Source organism: Otolemur garnettii, unplaced genomic scaffold, assembly GCF_000181295.1.
Source record: "Otolemur garnettii isolate 467f Iridium unplaced genomic scaffold, OtoGar3 scaffold00083, whole genome shotgun sequence".
Taxonomy (NCBI): domain Eukaryota; kingdom Metazoa; phylum Chordata; class Mammalia; order Primates; family Galagidae; genus Otolemur; species Otolemur garnettii.
In genome coordinates, this window is record NW_003852478.1 from 5,394,632 (window position 1) to 5,407,873 (window position 13,242).

General features: G+C 41.0%; 1 protein-coding gene across 1 annotated transcript in view; it reads left to right on the top strand.

Annotated features, from left to right (window-relative positions):
- The window catches only part of CWH43 (cell wall biogenesis 43 C-terminal homolog), a 65,673-nt gene that overhangs the window by 22,153 nt on the left and 30,278 nt on the right, over window positions 1-13,242 (top strand). The window contains exons 7-9 of the mRNA XM_003794597.1: window positions 4,438-4,695; window positions 8,442-8,567; window positions 12,407-12,486. Coding sequence (XP_003794645.1) covers window positions 4,438-4,695; window positions 8,442-8,567; window positions 12,407-12,486 — 464 coding nt within the window. The remainder of the gene's footprint in view (window positions 1-4,437; window positions 4,696-8,441; window positions 8,568-12,406; window positions 12,487-13,242) is intronic.

Consider the following 13,242-nt stretch of genomic DNA (forward strand, 5'->3'; position numbering starts at 1 on the left):
CACACACTGTATGCACACCATCACCCGTGGGTCGAGGGACATAGTAAGTATCTTTCCGCACACCGTATGCACACCATCACCCCTGCATGGATAGGTATCTGTGATCCAGATTGGCTGCTGGATGGATGAGGTTGCCAGGCCCCCTCTCTAAGGCCCCTCGCGGCTGTGAGCGAGTGCACTGTTGCTGTCCTGTTGAGCTGATTCACTTGCTTGTCTATGTTCTGGTGGGCCTTGTCCTGGGAGTCTGTGGATGTTCGTGTGCACGCAGGAGTAACCTTTCTTTTTCTCATTGGGGAGCTGCTTCCTGAGATTCTTCAGGAAAGGGGTCAGGTACCTTCATCGACGCTGAGTTTGCAGTGAGCTTATGCTGTTGCTTCTTAACCTGTGTGCAGTTTGGAAAAGGCCAATGAATTGGGTGGAAGCTTTGTTCACTATGTATAGTACGTCCTTTCTCACAGAATGTAAGCAAAGGGCTTATTAGGTAGGTAATTAGCAGTTTCATTTAAATATGGAAAAACTGAGGAACACAGAAGCATAGACTGCCAGTTAAAAACAGGAAAGCTAAAAAGCTAAAAAAAAGAAAGAAGCCAGGAAAGCTGTGAACGGACGGTCTTTTTTTTTTTTTTTTTTTTTTGAGACAGAGCCTCAAGCTGTCCCCCTGGGCAGAGTGCCGTGGCATTACAGCTCACAGCAACCTCCAACTCCTGGGCTCAAGTGAGTCTCCTGCCTCCGCCTCCCAAGTAGCTGGGACCACAGGCGCCCGCCACAAGGCCCGGCTATTTTTTTGGTTGCAGCCGTCATTGTTGTTTGGCGGGTCCAGGCTGGGGATTCGAACCCGCCACCTTAGGTGTACGTGGCTGGCGCCTTAGCCGGTTGAGCTATAGGCGCCGAGCCTGAACGGACGGTCTTATTGCTCCAGACTTGTAAGGAAGGTGACATCCTGGAGAGTCAAACCTAACCTAGTGCCGCGGTCTCTCTCAAATGTGACAAAGGAGTTTTAAAGACTCAGAGGCAAGCAGATTTAAGGCTGCTGGTAAGCTCTTTGCAGCAGAGGAAGGCAAGGTCCTAATTTGCCATTAATTCATGAGCTTCACCTCCCTGTCTGATCACCTGCTCACCTAATGAGGTGTGAGTTGGAGCTCACACCTAATTATCTGGGGCTGGTGCCTACTTTTTACTGTGATTCATCTCTGGAAACCACATGATAGAGCAGAGTGGAGCCAAAGGGATTCTATTTTCCTGTTGTACTGTTGAAGCTTGCAATCCCAACTGGAGACTCAACATGAAATTAATTTTTGGCAACAACTGAAAAATTTCATAAAAGCAAAGATATGGGAACCTTAAACCTTGATAGCAATTAAATTAGTAAAATCAATGTTCTATTAAAAACAGGCATCGATGCAGTAAATGGATTGCTAGGACCTCAGTGTAATTTATCTACAGTGTGAATATAATTTTATTGCATAAAAAACTTGATCTCTTGCAAACTGGCATGTCAGTTATTATAAATGTTGCAGTAATAGTTAATTACCATTAATTCTGTTTAGATGTTGTAAAGATTTAGGGGGAGATTATTTGGAAGGGCTCAAATAAACAAAAAGCAGTTAAGGAATACAGTTAAGTGGAGATGGCAAAGTGACTAACAGTGTATATTATATGCTACCTCTGGCATACAAAATGGGAAGGCATTTCACACACAGGTAGGTGTCTTTATATGCACAGAGTATTTATAGACGCATGCAGAGGTGAATGGCTAAGGGGAACTACCTGTGTGAAAAGGGTCAGAAAATCCCTTTGTACCATTTGAAGTTTATATTTTGAATTTATAACCTACTTAAAAATACAGTTTTAGTGAATTTAAAAATAATAGAACCTATTTAAAAACAGAAAATGAATTAAAAATAAAAGGAATAACAGTCAAGGAAAATTTGCAGAGATTTTTCTTTTTTCCAGATAATTCTCTGAAGTAAAAAAAAAGGAACAAAGCCTTTTCAATGACTTCAGATGAGAATATCAAATTAGGACTCATTCTTTAAGAAACAGTAAATGCTTGAGGTGATGGATACCCAGTTGTCCTGATTTATTATTCATTATATGTCTGTACCAAAACATTATATGTATCCTATAAATATGTATATTTATTTTGTATATTTACAATATACAAATATATGTATATTTATTTTATTATGTATTATGTATACATAATAATTTGAAATAAAAAGTTAAAAATAGTCATCGGAGGGGCACCCGCAGCTCAGTGGATAGGGCGCCAGCCACCTACACTGAGGCTGGTGGGTTTGAACCCGGCCAGGGGCCAGCTAAAACAACAATGACAACTGCAACAACAACAACAAAAAATAGCCGGTGTTGTGATGGGCACCTGTAGTCTCATCTATGTGGGAGGCTGAGGCAAGAGAATTGCTTGAGCCTAAGAGTTTGAGGTTGCTGTGAGCTGTGAAGCCACAGCTCTCTACACAGGGTGACAGCTTGAGACTCTATCTAAAAAAAAAAAAAAGTCATTGGAATCAAGTAAATAGGAAAAAAATCAATCTCACCAGTAATAAAATATTTAAAACGTCATACCATTTTCATCATTAATGCAGTAAAGGCTTTTAGAAAGAAAGAAATTTGACAGGGTTTAAAAAATGTTGAGACTCTTGGCAGGTTTGTGTAGAAAGTAAAGACTGGTATTTCCTTTCCAGAAAGCAACTGGTCGTAAGTAATGGCCTTTAAAATGCTTTTACCCCTTGACAGAGTAGTTGTACTGCTAGGAATCTGCTTAAGGAAGTAATAGAGATGTGGTTAGAGATTTATTGACAAAAAAAAGATGCTCAGGTCCGTGCCTGTTGCTCAGTGGTTAGGGTACTGGCCACATAAGCCAAGGCTGGCAGGTTCCAACCTGGCCCGGGCCTGCTAAACAACAATGACAACTACAACAACAAAAAAATAACTATGTATTGTAGCCGGCGCTGAGGCAAGAGAATGGCTTAAGCCCCAGAGTTTGAAGTTGCTGTGAGCTGTGACACCACAGCACTCTACTGAGGGGGACATAGTGGGACTCTGTCTCAAAAAAAATGCTTATTACACTATTGTTTTAAAAGCTTGACATCAGAAGCTTCATAAGTGACCAGGAGTAGGAAAATGGCTACCCACATTTGTACCGTGAAGTATTATTTATGCATAAAAATGTTTTAGAAAAAATAACTAACATGAGACAATATTCTTGTCCCATAAAAAGCAGCATATAATCCTCAATATGTGTGACAATTCTACTTATGGAAAAATACTTCTATATATACATAAAAGAAGAGTTAGAAATACATAAAAGTATTGGCTGTGGGTATTTCAGTCTCTGGCAACCTTTAATTAATACTTTAGAGTTACATATTTTTCAAATTTCTACAGCAAATAGGCATTACGGTAGTTTTATTTCAAAGTAAAAAATTTCCATGGTAGATCTAAGTATTTGAAGCTTTATTCTAAAATTAACTCTGTCAGTAGTAGAGGATTCTGGGATCAGGTCCCCAAGTTCGTGGAAACGATGTTCTTTTTGAACTGGAGAGGAATAGGCAGTCCCGTGGCATTGTCCTGGGAGCTGGGAGAGGAACGTGCTGAGCCTCAGGGCGTTCAGGAGCTGGTGCAGCCACTCTCTCCACTCTTCCTTCCTTCCAGTTCTTGCAGAGCGCAGCGAACTGCAGATGCCCTCGCTGATTCAGGGGGTTCGGAAATGCAGTATTATCTATAGAAAGCTGTCTTACTGATCTTTCCAAGATGGGGGGACCTGGCAGTGCTGTTTCAGAGCGACCTCCTGGGAATTGGGAGGGAGGTTGTATGGCCTCAGCGCGGGCTACCCTGGGTGACCCCGTGGCCAGGCAGAACGCACAGCTCCCGACCCTCGCAGGCTCTTGGGTGACCGGCTGCAGACCCGCTACGGCAGAGCCCGCCAGGACCACCTCGGTCACACCCTCTCTGGGGCTGGGTGGCCGGGAAAGTTGAAGTACCTATTGCAGGACAAGGGGCAGAAATTCCTTTAGGAAGCCCCTTGCAGGAAATGTTCCAGAAGCCACGCTGTTTTCTCATGTCCTTTATCTGATTGGTTAAATGTACCGGACTATGGATTGATTTCAGCATTCATTGCTACTTGGATGCCTCCTTCCTTCCCCGTCCTTCCTGAGGAATGGCCTGGGCTGAGGTCTACCAGATCGATGGCGTGCGCAGAGTGCGTTAATAAGGTTCGAGTTGTCGCTTTTGTGCGTTCGTTTTCCAGCTGAGAACTGGCTGTGTGACCTGGATCGAGTCACCTTAACCTTGCCAGACCTTCGTTTTCTCACCTGCCCGGAGACTGGACGGTGCACCCGAGGTGCATCTGGCTCTGGACGCTACAACGCGGCGGGCCTACACCCTTGGCTGCCCGATCTGATTCTCCTTTTCCCCCAGGAGCCGCGTCGGCCGCCGGCCTCCTGCACCTGCGCACGTGGGCTGCCGCCGCGTCCGGCTTGGTGCTCGCGGTCTTCACCGCGTCCCTGTGGCCTCACGCGCTGGGACAGCTCATCAGCTCGGGGACAAGCCCTGGGAAAGCCATGACCACCGCCATGATATTTTATTGCCTAGAAATATTTTTCTGTGCATGGTGCACGGCTTTTAAGTTTGTCCCGGGAGGCGTCTACGCTCGAGAAAGATCCGATGTGCTTTTGGGTGAGTACATTTCAAAGGTCTGGATTCGAGTAACTGCTTAAAAATATCCCTGAGGACTGGCCAGGCTTTAGCACTTTATAGAACTGGTGGAATTGCATAGAGGTCTTGCCTCCTTAGGAAAATTAATGCACTTAATTTTTAAAAATAGGACTCTGGAGTATAGACATACCCTTATCTGACAACGTGAATGTTACTTTCTTTGCATTATTATTATTATTGCTTAATATTTCGATGCCGCAATTGTCTGATTTCTTTTCTGAATGTATCTATGTTCGTTCCTTCCTTACGAGGTTTTTGTTTCTAGTCCTTATCTTAAACATTGTTATTGTTATTAAATTTTAAGCCTTTTTAATTTTGTGAAGTCAAAAAATGGAAACCTAATAAACACACGTATATGTAGAAAATATTTAAAAATAGGACACTGGAAAGATGTTTTAAATTATAAGATAAAAAATAAATTTCTTAATTCATCAAGGCATTTCAGTTATATTTATTTCTACAAAGTCCTTTTAAGTGAATTTTTTGTGGAGAAAGTTTCATCTCTGATAAAGTATACGCTGTGTAGCACTGCATTATATCATCTGTTTGGAAAAGTCAGGAACATGATGCTTGTGTTACCACTTGAATGGCGGGCTCATAAACACACGCAGGGATTGTCATTTTGGGGGGTTCCCTTGAGTTTTATCTGTGATTTTTATTTACCGTGTTTTTACCAAATGTATTATATATGTGTATATATATATATCTTACGGTAAATGATAAATTCTCAAATCATAGAATAAATATGCTTTTCTACTTAAGTGGTTATGAACTCACATACTAAAATTAAATTTTCATGAACTTAGCTTAGTTTAATATTTATTTATTTAGTTAGTTAGTTATACAGGGTCTTATTTTGTTGCCCTTGGTAGAGTGCTGTAACATCACAGCTCACAGCAACTTTGAACTCTTGGGCTCAAGCGATCCTCTTGCCTCAGCCTCCCGAGTAGCTGGGACTACAGGCATCAGCCACAATGCCTGGCTGGTTTTAGAGACAGGGTCTTGCCTGGCTGGTTTTAGAGGCAGGGTTCACTTTAGCTCAGGCTGGTCTTTAACTCATGAGCTCAGGCAATCCACTGACCTAGGCCTCCCAGAGTGCTAGGATTATAGGCACGAACTACAGTGCTGGCTACTTTAATATTTTAAAAGTTGTCTTCTTGGTAGTAATGAAATTATTGATGAATAGCAGGCAGGCACGAATCACCTGTTGTTTATCACTTTAGTTTAAGTGAAATACATCAAATACTTCAGCCGAAAAAGCATCTTTGGAAGATGGATAGACAAAGCGTGTTAATAAGCGTTCTAGTTGTTGCTTTTTTGTGTATTTATTTTTCCATTTGTTCATTTCTTCCATTAAAAAATTATCACACACCGACAATGGTCCAGGAACAGTGTCCAAATGCTGTCGAATATCGACAATTCCTAGTGTCCCTGCCTACCCGGAACTTTGGTCACATGGAGGAAATGTCATGTGTGACGTGACACAGATATTTGTGAAGTTCATTTGGGTGTGTGCTGAGCAGGAGAGGTGCCGGCTCCACTTGGGGACCGTCACAGTTCCCTTGGTGCCCCTGATACGCAGATCATGACTCTGTACATTTTCACATAAACTTTTCTATCCTATGAGCTAGACGTCTGTCGGGATAGGCTGGTTTGGAAGATGTATTTTTAAGTTATGTGAAATATTTGCAACCAGCTTTTGGGAGATTTATATTTTTGGTACATGCCCAAGCTCTCATCTAGTTAGAGAGATACGTTGCTGCATTTCTACGGCAATAACCTTGGCTTTCCAAACTTAGTATTTCTTTTGGTTTCTTTCAGGTGTGTGTACTCTCTCCTGCTCTGTTCTCCTGCCCAATGTCCTGCTTTTTTCTTATTCCAGCTTGGTTAGGGGTCTGTCACGAGAAGAAGGCACAAGAAAATAAGAATCAGTCTGCAGAAACAAGTTTGTTTGTTAGTAGAATGTTATGCATGAGGCGCTTTAAAGTCTTTTCTCTCTACTTGTGGGACCATAGAAAAAGCCCTCTCAGCTTCAGACAACTAAGAACATTTTTTCCAGTATGAATGATATTATTTTGATGAACCCACAAAAGCTAAAGGATGTCATGTTGGTAATATTCAGAGTAGCTTTTAATACCGTGTTTCTCCCCAAATAAGACACTGTCTTATATTTATTTTTTTCTCAAGAAGACACACTAGAGCTTATTTTCAGGGGATGTCTTATTTTTATTAAGTATAATACAACAATCTACATTTATTCAAATACAGATAAGTCATCTTCTTCTGGAACCTGACAGGGGAAACCCATCTTGTTGGTGGGGCTGGCACAAGTGATGCTTGAACTCCTTTCCCCTAGCCGTTGGCACGTGTGCAATAGTGTGCCTGCGACCATGGTTACCACACCTGCACCCGCACACCAGCACAAGTGCGAAGGGCTCGGAGAAAGGAGCTTGGCAGATAAACGGTATTCCAGTCTTCCTTATCGCTCCGTGCCGGAATGCAGGTCACTAGGTCTTATTATCCGGGTAGGGCTTATATTTAACAAATGCATAGAAATTTTCCTAGGGCTTATTTTTTGGGCAAGTCTTATTTGGGGGGAAACACGGTACAACTGAATTGAGAAGAGTCTGTGTTATATCAGAAATTAACTATAAATGTGTTTTCTACATTTCTCCTGCTATTTCCTGAAAATTGACATTTTTCTCTTTTGCTAACCTTCCACCCAAGCTTAACTTTTACTTGATGCTTCTGTTTTTGTTTTTTTGGTTTGTTTGTTTTGAGACAAAGTCGCACTCAGTCGCCCTGGGTAGAGTGCTGTGGTGTCATATCTCACAGCAACCTCAAACTCTTGGGCACAAGAGATCCTCTGGGCTCAGCTTCTTGAGTAGCTGGGACTACAGGTGCCCGCCTCAACACCCGGCTAACTTTTCTATTTTTAGTAGAGATGGGGTCTTGCTCTTGCTCAGGTTGGTCTTGAACTCCTGAGCTCAAGCAGCCCATCCTCCTCAGCCTCCCAGAGTGCTGGGATTATAGGCGTGAGTCACCATGCCCAGCCCAACTTGACATTTCTTAATTGACATGTTGTGTCCAATCTCTCTTTCCATTCTTATCATGTATGATTTTAGAAGCATGCAAATTTTACATGTAAGTTAGTTTGGAGTGCTCAGCTTTCCTGGCCAGCCTGTTAGCAGGCTATTGAGTAGTTCTGGCATATACCCCTGCAAGGACCCTGTGCCGGGAGAGCCCACATTCCAGGGCAGAGTTGCTCCCACAAGCACTGCCATGTTAAGACCTACACACGTTCCACTGTGCTCCTTGACTCGGTTCCAGGCTGGGCTCTTTTTGTGTCCCTATGGCAGCTCATAAGGCTCCCACTGTCCCCTGCCCGATCAACAGTCAGTCATGAAAACCATTAGCAACCTGATAACTGGGAAATAGTCAGAACATTCAAGGAAATCCCTCGTCAGGAAAAGGCTGGAGTCCTCTCATTTAAAGTTTATTTCCTAGAACCTTACCTGATTTCTTAGGATCACCCCTGTTATTGAAAGCTCTACCAGAGTAATTGCTTAGGAACGGAGATACGTTAAATAAATTCAGCAGCTGAATTTTCAGAGTGTGCTCCGTAAGAGGAAATCTTAGCCCCTGAAATTTACCATTGGCAGGATTTGGGATGAAGCTTTAACATATTCTTTCTTCTTTTTTAACAGGGACAATTATGCTAATTATTGGATTGAATATGCTATTTGGTTCAAAGAAAAAGCTTGACTTTCTTCTTCAAACAAAAAATAGTCCAAAAGCACTTTTCAGAAACAGTGACAAATACATGAAACTTTGTAAGTAAAGTTTTCTTTTCTTTTAAAAAATATTTATTAGAGCAGCACCTATGGCTCAAAGGAGTAGGGTGCTGACCCCATATGCCAGAGGTGGTGGGTTCAAACCCAGCCCGGCCCAAAACTGCAAAATATATATATATATATATATTTATTTATTTATTATGTAAAATTTCAAACACATGAAATTAGAGAGAATAATGAACCCTCATGTACTCTTTACCCAGTTTCAACAATTATCAGCATTTTGTCAATGTTGTTAACAGCTATCTATTTGTCTATTTATTTATTTAGTTATTTTGAGACAGAGTCTTACTATGTCACCCTCAGTAGAGTGCTGTGGCGTCACAGCTGACAGCAACCTCAAACTCTTGGCTTAGGTGATTCTCTTGCCTCAGCCTCCCAACTAGCTGGGACTACAGGCACCTGCCACAGCACCTAGCTTTGTTGTTGTTGTTGTTGTCATTGTTGATTTTAGCAGGCCCAGGCCGGGTTCGAACCCGCCATCCCAGGTGTGTGTGGCTGGCACTGTAAGCACTGAGCTACAGGCACCGCCATTTTTAAGTACTTTAAAGCAAAATCTTGATAGCATGTCATTTCAACCATAAACATTCTGTATTAGTTTTATTTCATTTCTAACATAAATAAGATGATTCGGTTGTCAGGATTTCCAAAATGTTTTGATCTAACAGTTGAGACAGTTTGCTCCACTTCTTGTTCTCCTTTTTTTGAAGACTAAATATGTTAATGTTTGGAACGTTGATTAACTAGACACTCAAACATAAAATTCATATATTATTTAATATCTGACTCATTTAATATGAACTGGACTAAATAAAAAGCTATTGAATGTATGCAGTATGCCCATAACATATTAGGTATTTGTATGTAGGATACAAAGGTAGGAATACAATGGTCTCCGCCCTCAAGGACCTGAACTTTACTAAAGGAGACAAAATATTACAGTGTAAAGAGATAGAAACAGCTAAGAGGCCAGGCATGAGGCCTCACGCCTGTAATCCAGCACTCTGGGAGGCCACGGCAGGTGGATCACCTGAGCTCATGAGTTAGAGACCAGCTTGAGCAAGAGCCAGCCCCCCATCTTTAAAAATAGCCAGGCATTGTGGGGGGCACCTGTAGTCCCACCTACTTGGGAGGCTGAGGCAAGAGAATTGCATGAGCCCAAGAGTCTGAGGTTGCTGTGAGCTATGACACCAGAGCATTCTACTGAGGGCAACAAAGTGAGACTCTGCTCAGAAGCTATATAAATTTTCTTTTCTTTCTTTCTTTCTTTTTTTTTTTAGAGACAGTCTCACTTTGTCGCCCTCAGTAGAGTGCCATGGCATCACAGCTCACAGCAATCTCCAACGCCTAAACAATTCTCTTGCCTCAGCCTCCCCAATAGCTGGGACTATAGGCACCCGCTATAATGCCCAGCTATTTTTTTGTTACAGTTTGGCTGGGGCTAGGTTTGAACCCGCCACAACTGGTATATGGGGCTGGCGCTCTACCCACTGAGCCACAGGTGCTGCCCCAGAAGCTATATAAATTTTCAATGTGTTTCTAAAAGAAATGTCACAAAGCAGTAGGACCATTATATAAAACTCTGCATACCAAAAAGATCATATTTAAGTTTAAGGGAAATGAGGTTTTTCTTTGTGTGTTCTTATGTTTTAGTATGTCCTTTGAAATCAAAATCTAGCAGTTTTATTTGTTTTTAATCCTGACAATCTTTGTCTTTTGATTCGTCGAATTGAGGCATTTGAAACAGTTTATTTACAGAGGTGTTTAAAAATTTTTGTGTGATTTTAGAGGTTTATATTTTAGAAGTTTTAAGTTCACAGCAAAATTGAGTGGATGATACAGAGATTTCCCAGGTACCCCCCTACTCTGCATCTATACAGCCACCCCCATCAGTATCACTCGCCAAGTGATACATTTCTTATAATTGAACTCACATTGGCACATCACAGGCACCCAAAGTCCAGTGTTTACTTCAGGGGTCCCTCTTGGTATTGTACATTTTATGAATTTTGACAAACGTGTGATGCCACCTGCCCATCACTGCAGTATCATTAGGAATAATTTCTCTGCCCTAAACATCCCTTGTAACTAAACTAAATATCCACCAGTTACTCTTCCCTTTCTCATCCAACCCCTGGCCACCACAGGCTTTCCACTGTTTCCATTGTTTTGCTTTTCCAGAATGTCAATATTTATATATTTTTTAAAGAGATAGGGTCTTACTCTGTCACCTAGCCTGGAATTCAGTGGCACAATCACAGCTCGCTGTAAATGCAAACTTCTGATCGTCAGCTCAAATGATCCTCCTGGCTCAGTTTTCTGAGGAGCCAGGACTATAGGTGCACACCACCATGCCTGGCTAATTTTTAATTTTTTCCAGAGACAAGATCTCACTACGTTGCTCAGGCTAGTCTCAAACTCTGTCTCAAGAGATTCCCCCCCACCTCAGCCTTTCAAAGCACGGGGCTTACAGGCATGAGCCACTGTGCCCACCCACTCATTCTGGCTTTTAACTAGCGAGTTCAATCTATTTCCAATAGTGATTTTTGATATATTTGATTTTTTACTATCATCTTAATGTTCCTTTTCATTTTCTACTTTTTCTAGGCATATGTATTTTTCTTTGTCTTCTTGATTTCTTTTGCATTGATTAGATTTTCTTTTCCTTTTTTTTTTTTTTAATACCCCTCTTACCTTCTTTTAGTTAGGAGATTACACCTGTGATTTTTTTTTCTTTTAGTAGTAGGTTACATATCTCTCAGCGCACTGAAGATGCTACTCCCCTGGCTTCTGGTTGTCATTTTTGCTATTGAGAAGTCAGCTGTCAGTGTAACTGTTGCTCCTTTGAAGATAATCTGTCTCTCTGGCAGCTCTTAAGATTTCTCTCTTTGTCTTGGTGTTTCAGAGTTTCACTATGATATACGTGAATGTGGATTTTTTCCCTCATCTTGCTTTGGAGTCTTTGGGCTTTATGATTTGAAGAATCTTGTTTTTCATCAGTTCTCAAAAATGCTTAGTATTATTTCTGCAGATATTGCCTCTTTTCCCCATCTTTCTCTTTGCTCCTTTTAGACTCCAATTAGATGTATGTTGGACCTTCTCATTCTGTTCTCCATGTCTCTTAACTCCTTTCATGTTTTCTGCTTCTGTTTTCTTTTTTTTGCAGTTTTTGGGCTGGGTTTGAACCCACCACCTCCAGCATATGGGGCCAGTGCCCTATTCCTTTGAGCCACAGGCGCTGCCCTCTGCTTCTGTTTTTTGTACTACCCTAGTGCTAATTCCCTATTCAGCTTTGTCTGATTTCCTCGTCCACTGAGTTTCTAATTTCAATTATTAAAACAATTATTTTTATTTCTAGAAGTCTCTTTGGCTTCTTTATAAAGTTTTTGATCCTTTATTTTAGTGTCACATTCCTTAGTCGTCCTTTTCAATATCCTCTTTGATTTTCTAAATATGTTAAGCGTGCTTATTTTATCTCCTCATTCCAAACGTTCCGTTGTCTGCTGTCTCTGTGGGCTCGATTCTGCCGGGTATTTTTCCTGCTGGTTCCAGCTCATGAGGCTTTTTTTCTGGTATATTTATATGATTTATTTTTACTTTAAGCTCATGACCTTGGAACATTTTTAGGGAAGATTCTTTGAAGCCTGTGTTAGAGTGTGGGTTATATGTGCATGTCACACATGAAGATTAACCCAAGACTTAGACATTTCACATTTGCACTAAAATGCGCGGCCAAAAGATGGAATAACTTAACAAAGATTATTATTATAAAAACAAATTTCATTTTTAAAAAACAATTATTTCTTCTCTTTGTTTAGTTTTGTGGCTGCTTGTTGGTGTGGGGTTGTTGGGATTAGGACTGCGGCATAAAACCTACCAGAAGAAATTGGGCAAAGGGGTAAGTAATTAAAAATGTTGAAATAGAATTTTATGTGTGATACACACACATTTGTAAACTTCACCATTCTGGTTGGATTCTAGACCTGGATCTGATGGCTTTAGTGTCCTGGATTCTAGCTCCTGAATCCTTAGGCACAGGCTGATCATATAGTGGAATTATTTTGTGAAGTTGGGTTTTTGAGAGAGGCTAGACCAATGTGTTAGAGGCAAACAGTCCATACTTTTGTTGTATGGAGTTATTTTTGGCTTTCTTGACCTAACATTTCTAAACTATAAAATAAGGACTAGTTTTATCTTGTTTTAGAATTTTAAGTTGAATTTTATATAAAGGTGGGCATATTTGGATAGAATTGATAGTGCCACACCACAAACGAAGTACCAAAATACATCACATACTCATATTTCTATTAATAATTCTTACATTATGCTCAATTCTCCTTATGTATGTTTATAACTTAATTGAATTATTTTCATTGTTTTTATTTTATAAAGTTTGTACAGCCCTGTTATTGATAGCTTTCCCTTTGGGACTATCTCTGATCTCTGTTTAGAAAGACATAAATCACATATGGTAACTTAAGGAGAACCAGTGAGGGGCTGCTTTATGATGGGCTTCTCTGCACTTCATGACAGGTACTGCTGAAGACAGCAATGTGAGACTCCTGGGGTTAAGACAGATCTTACAGACAGGTCATTATTTGGCAGATCATAGGCAGTCTGTGTAGTGGTGGGTGGTGGAAGTTCCCTTGCCTCT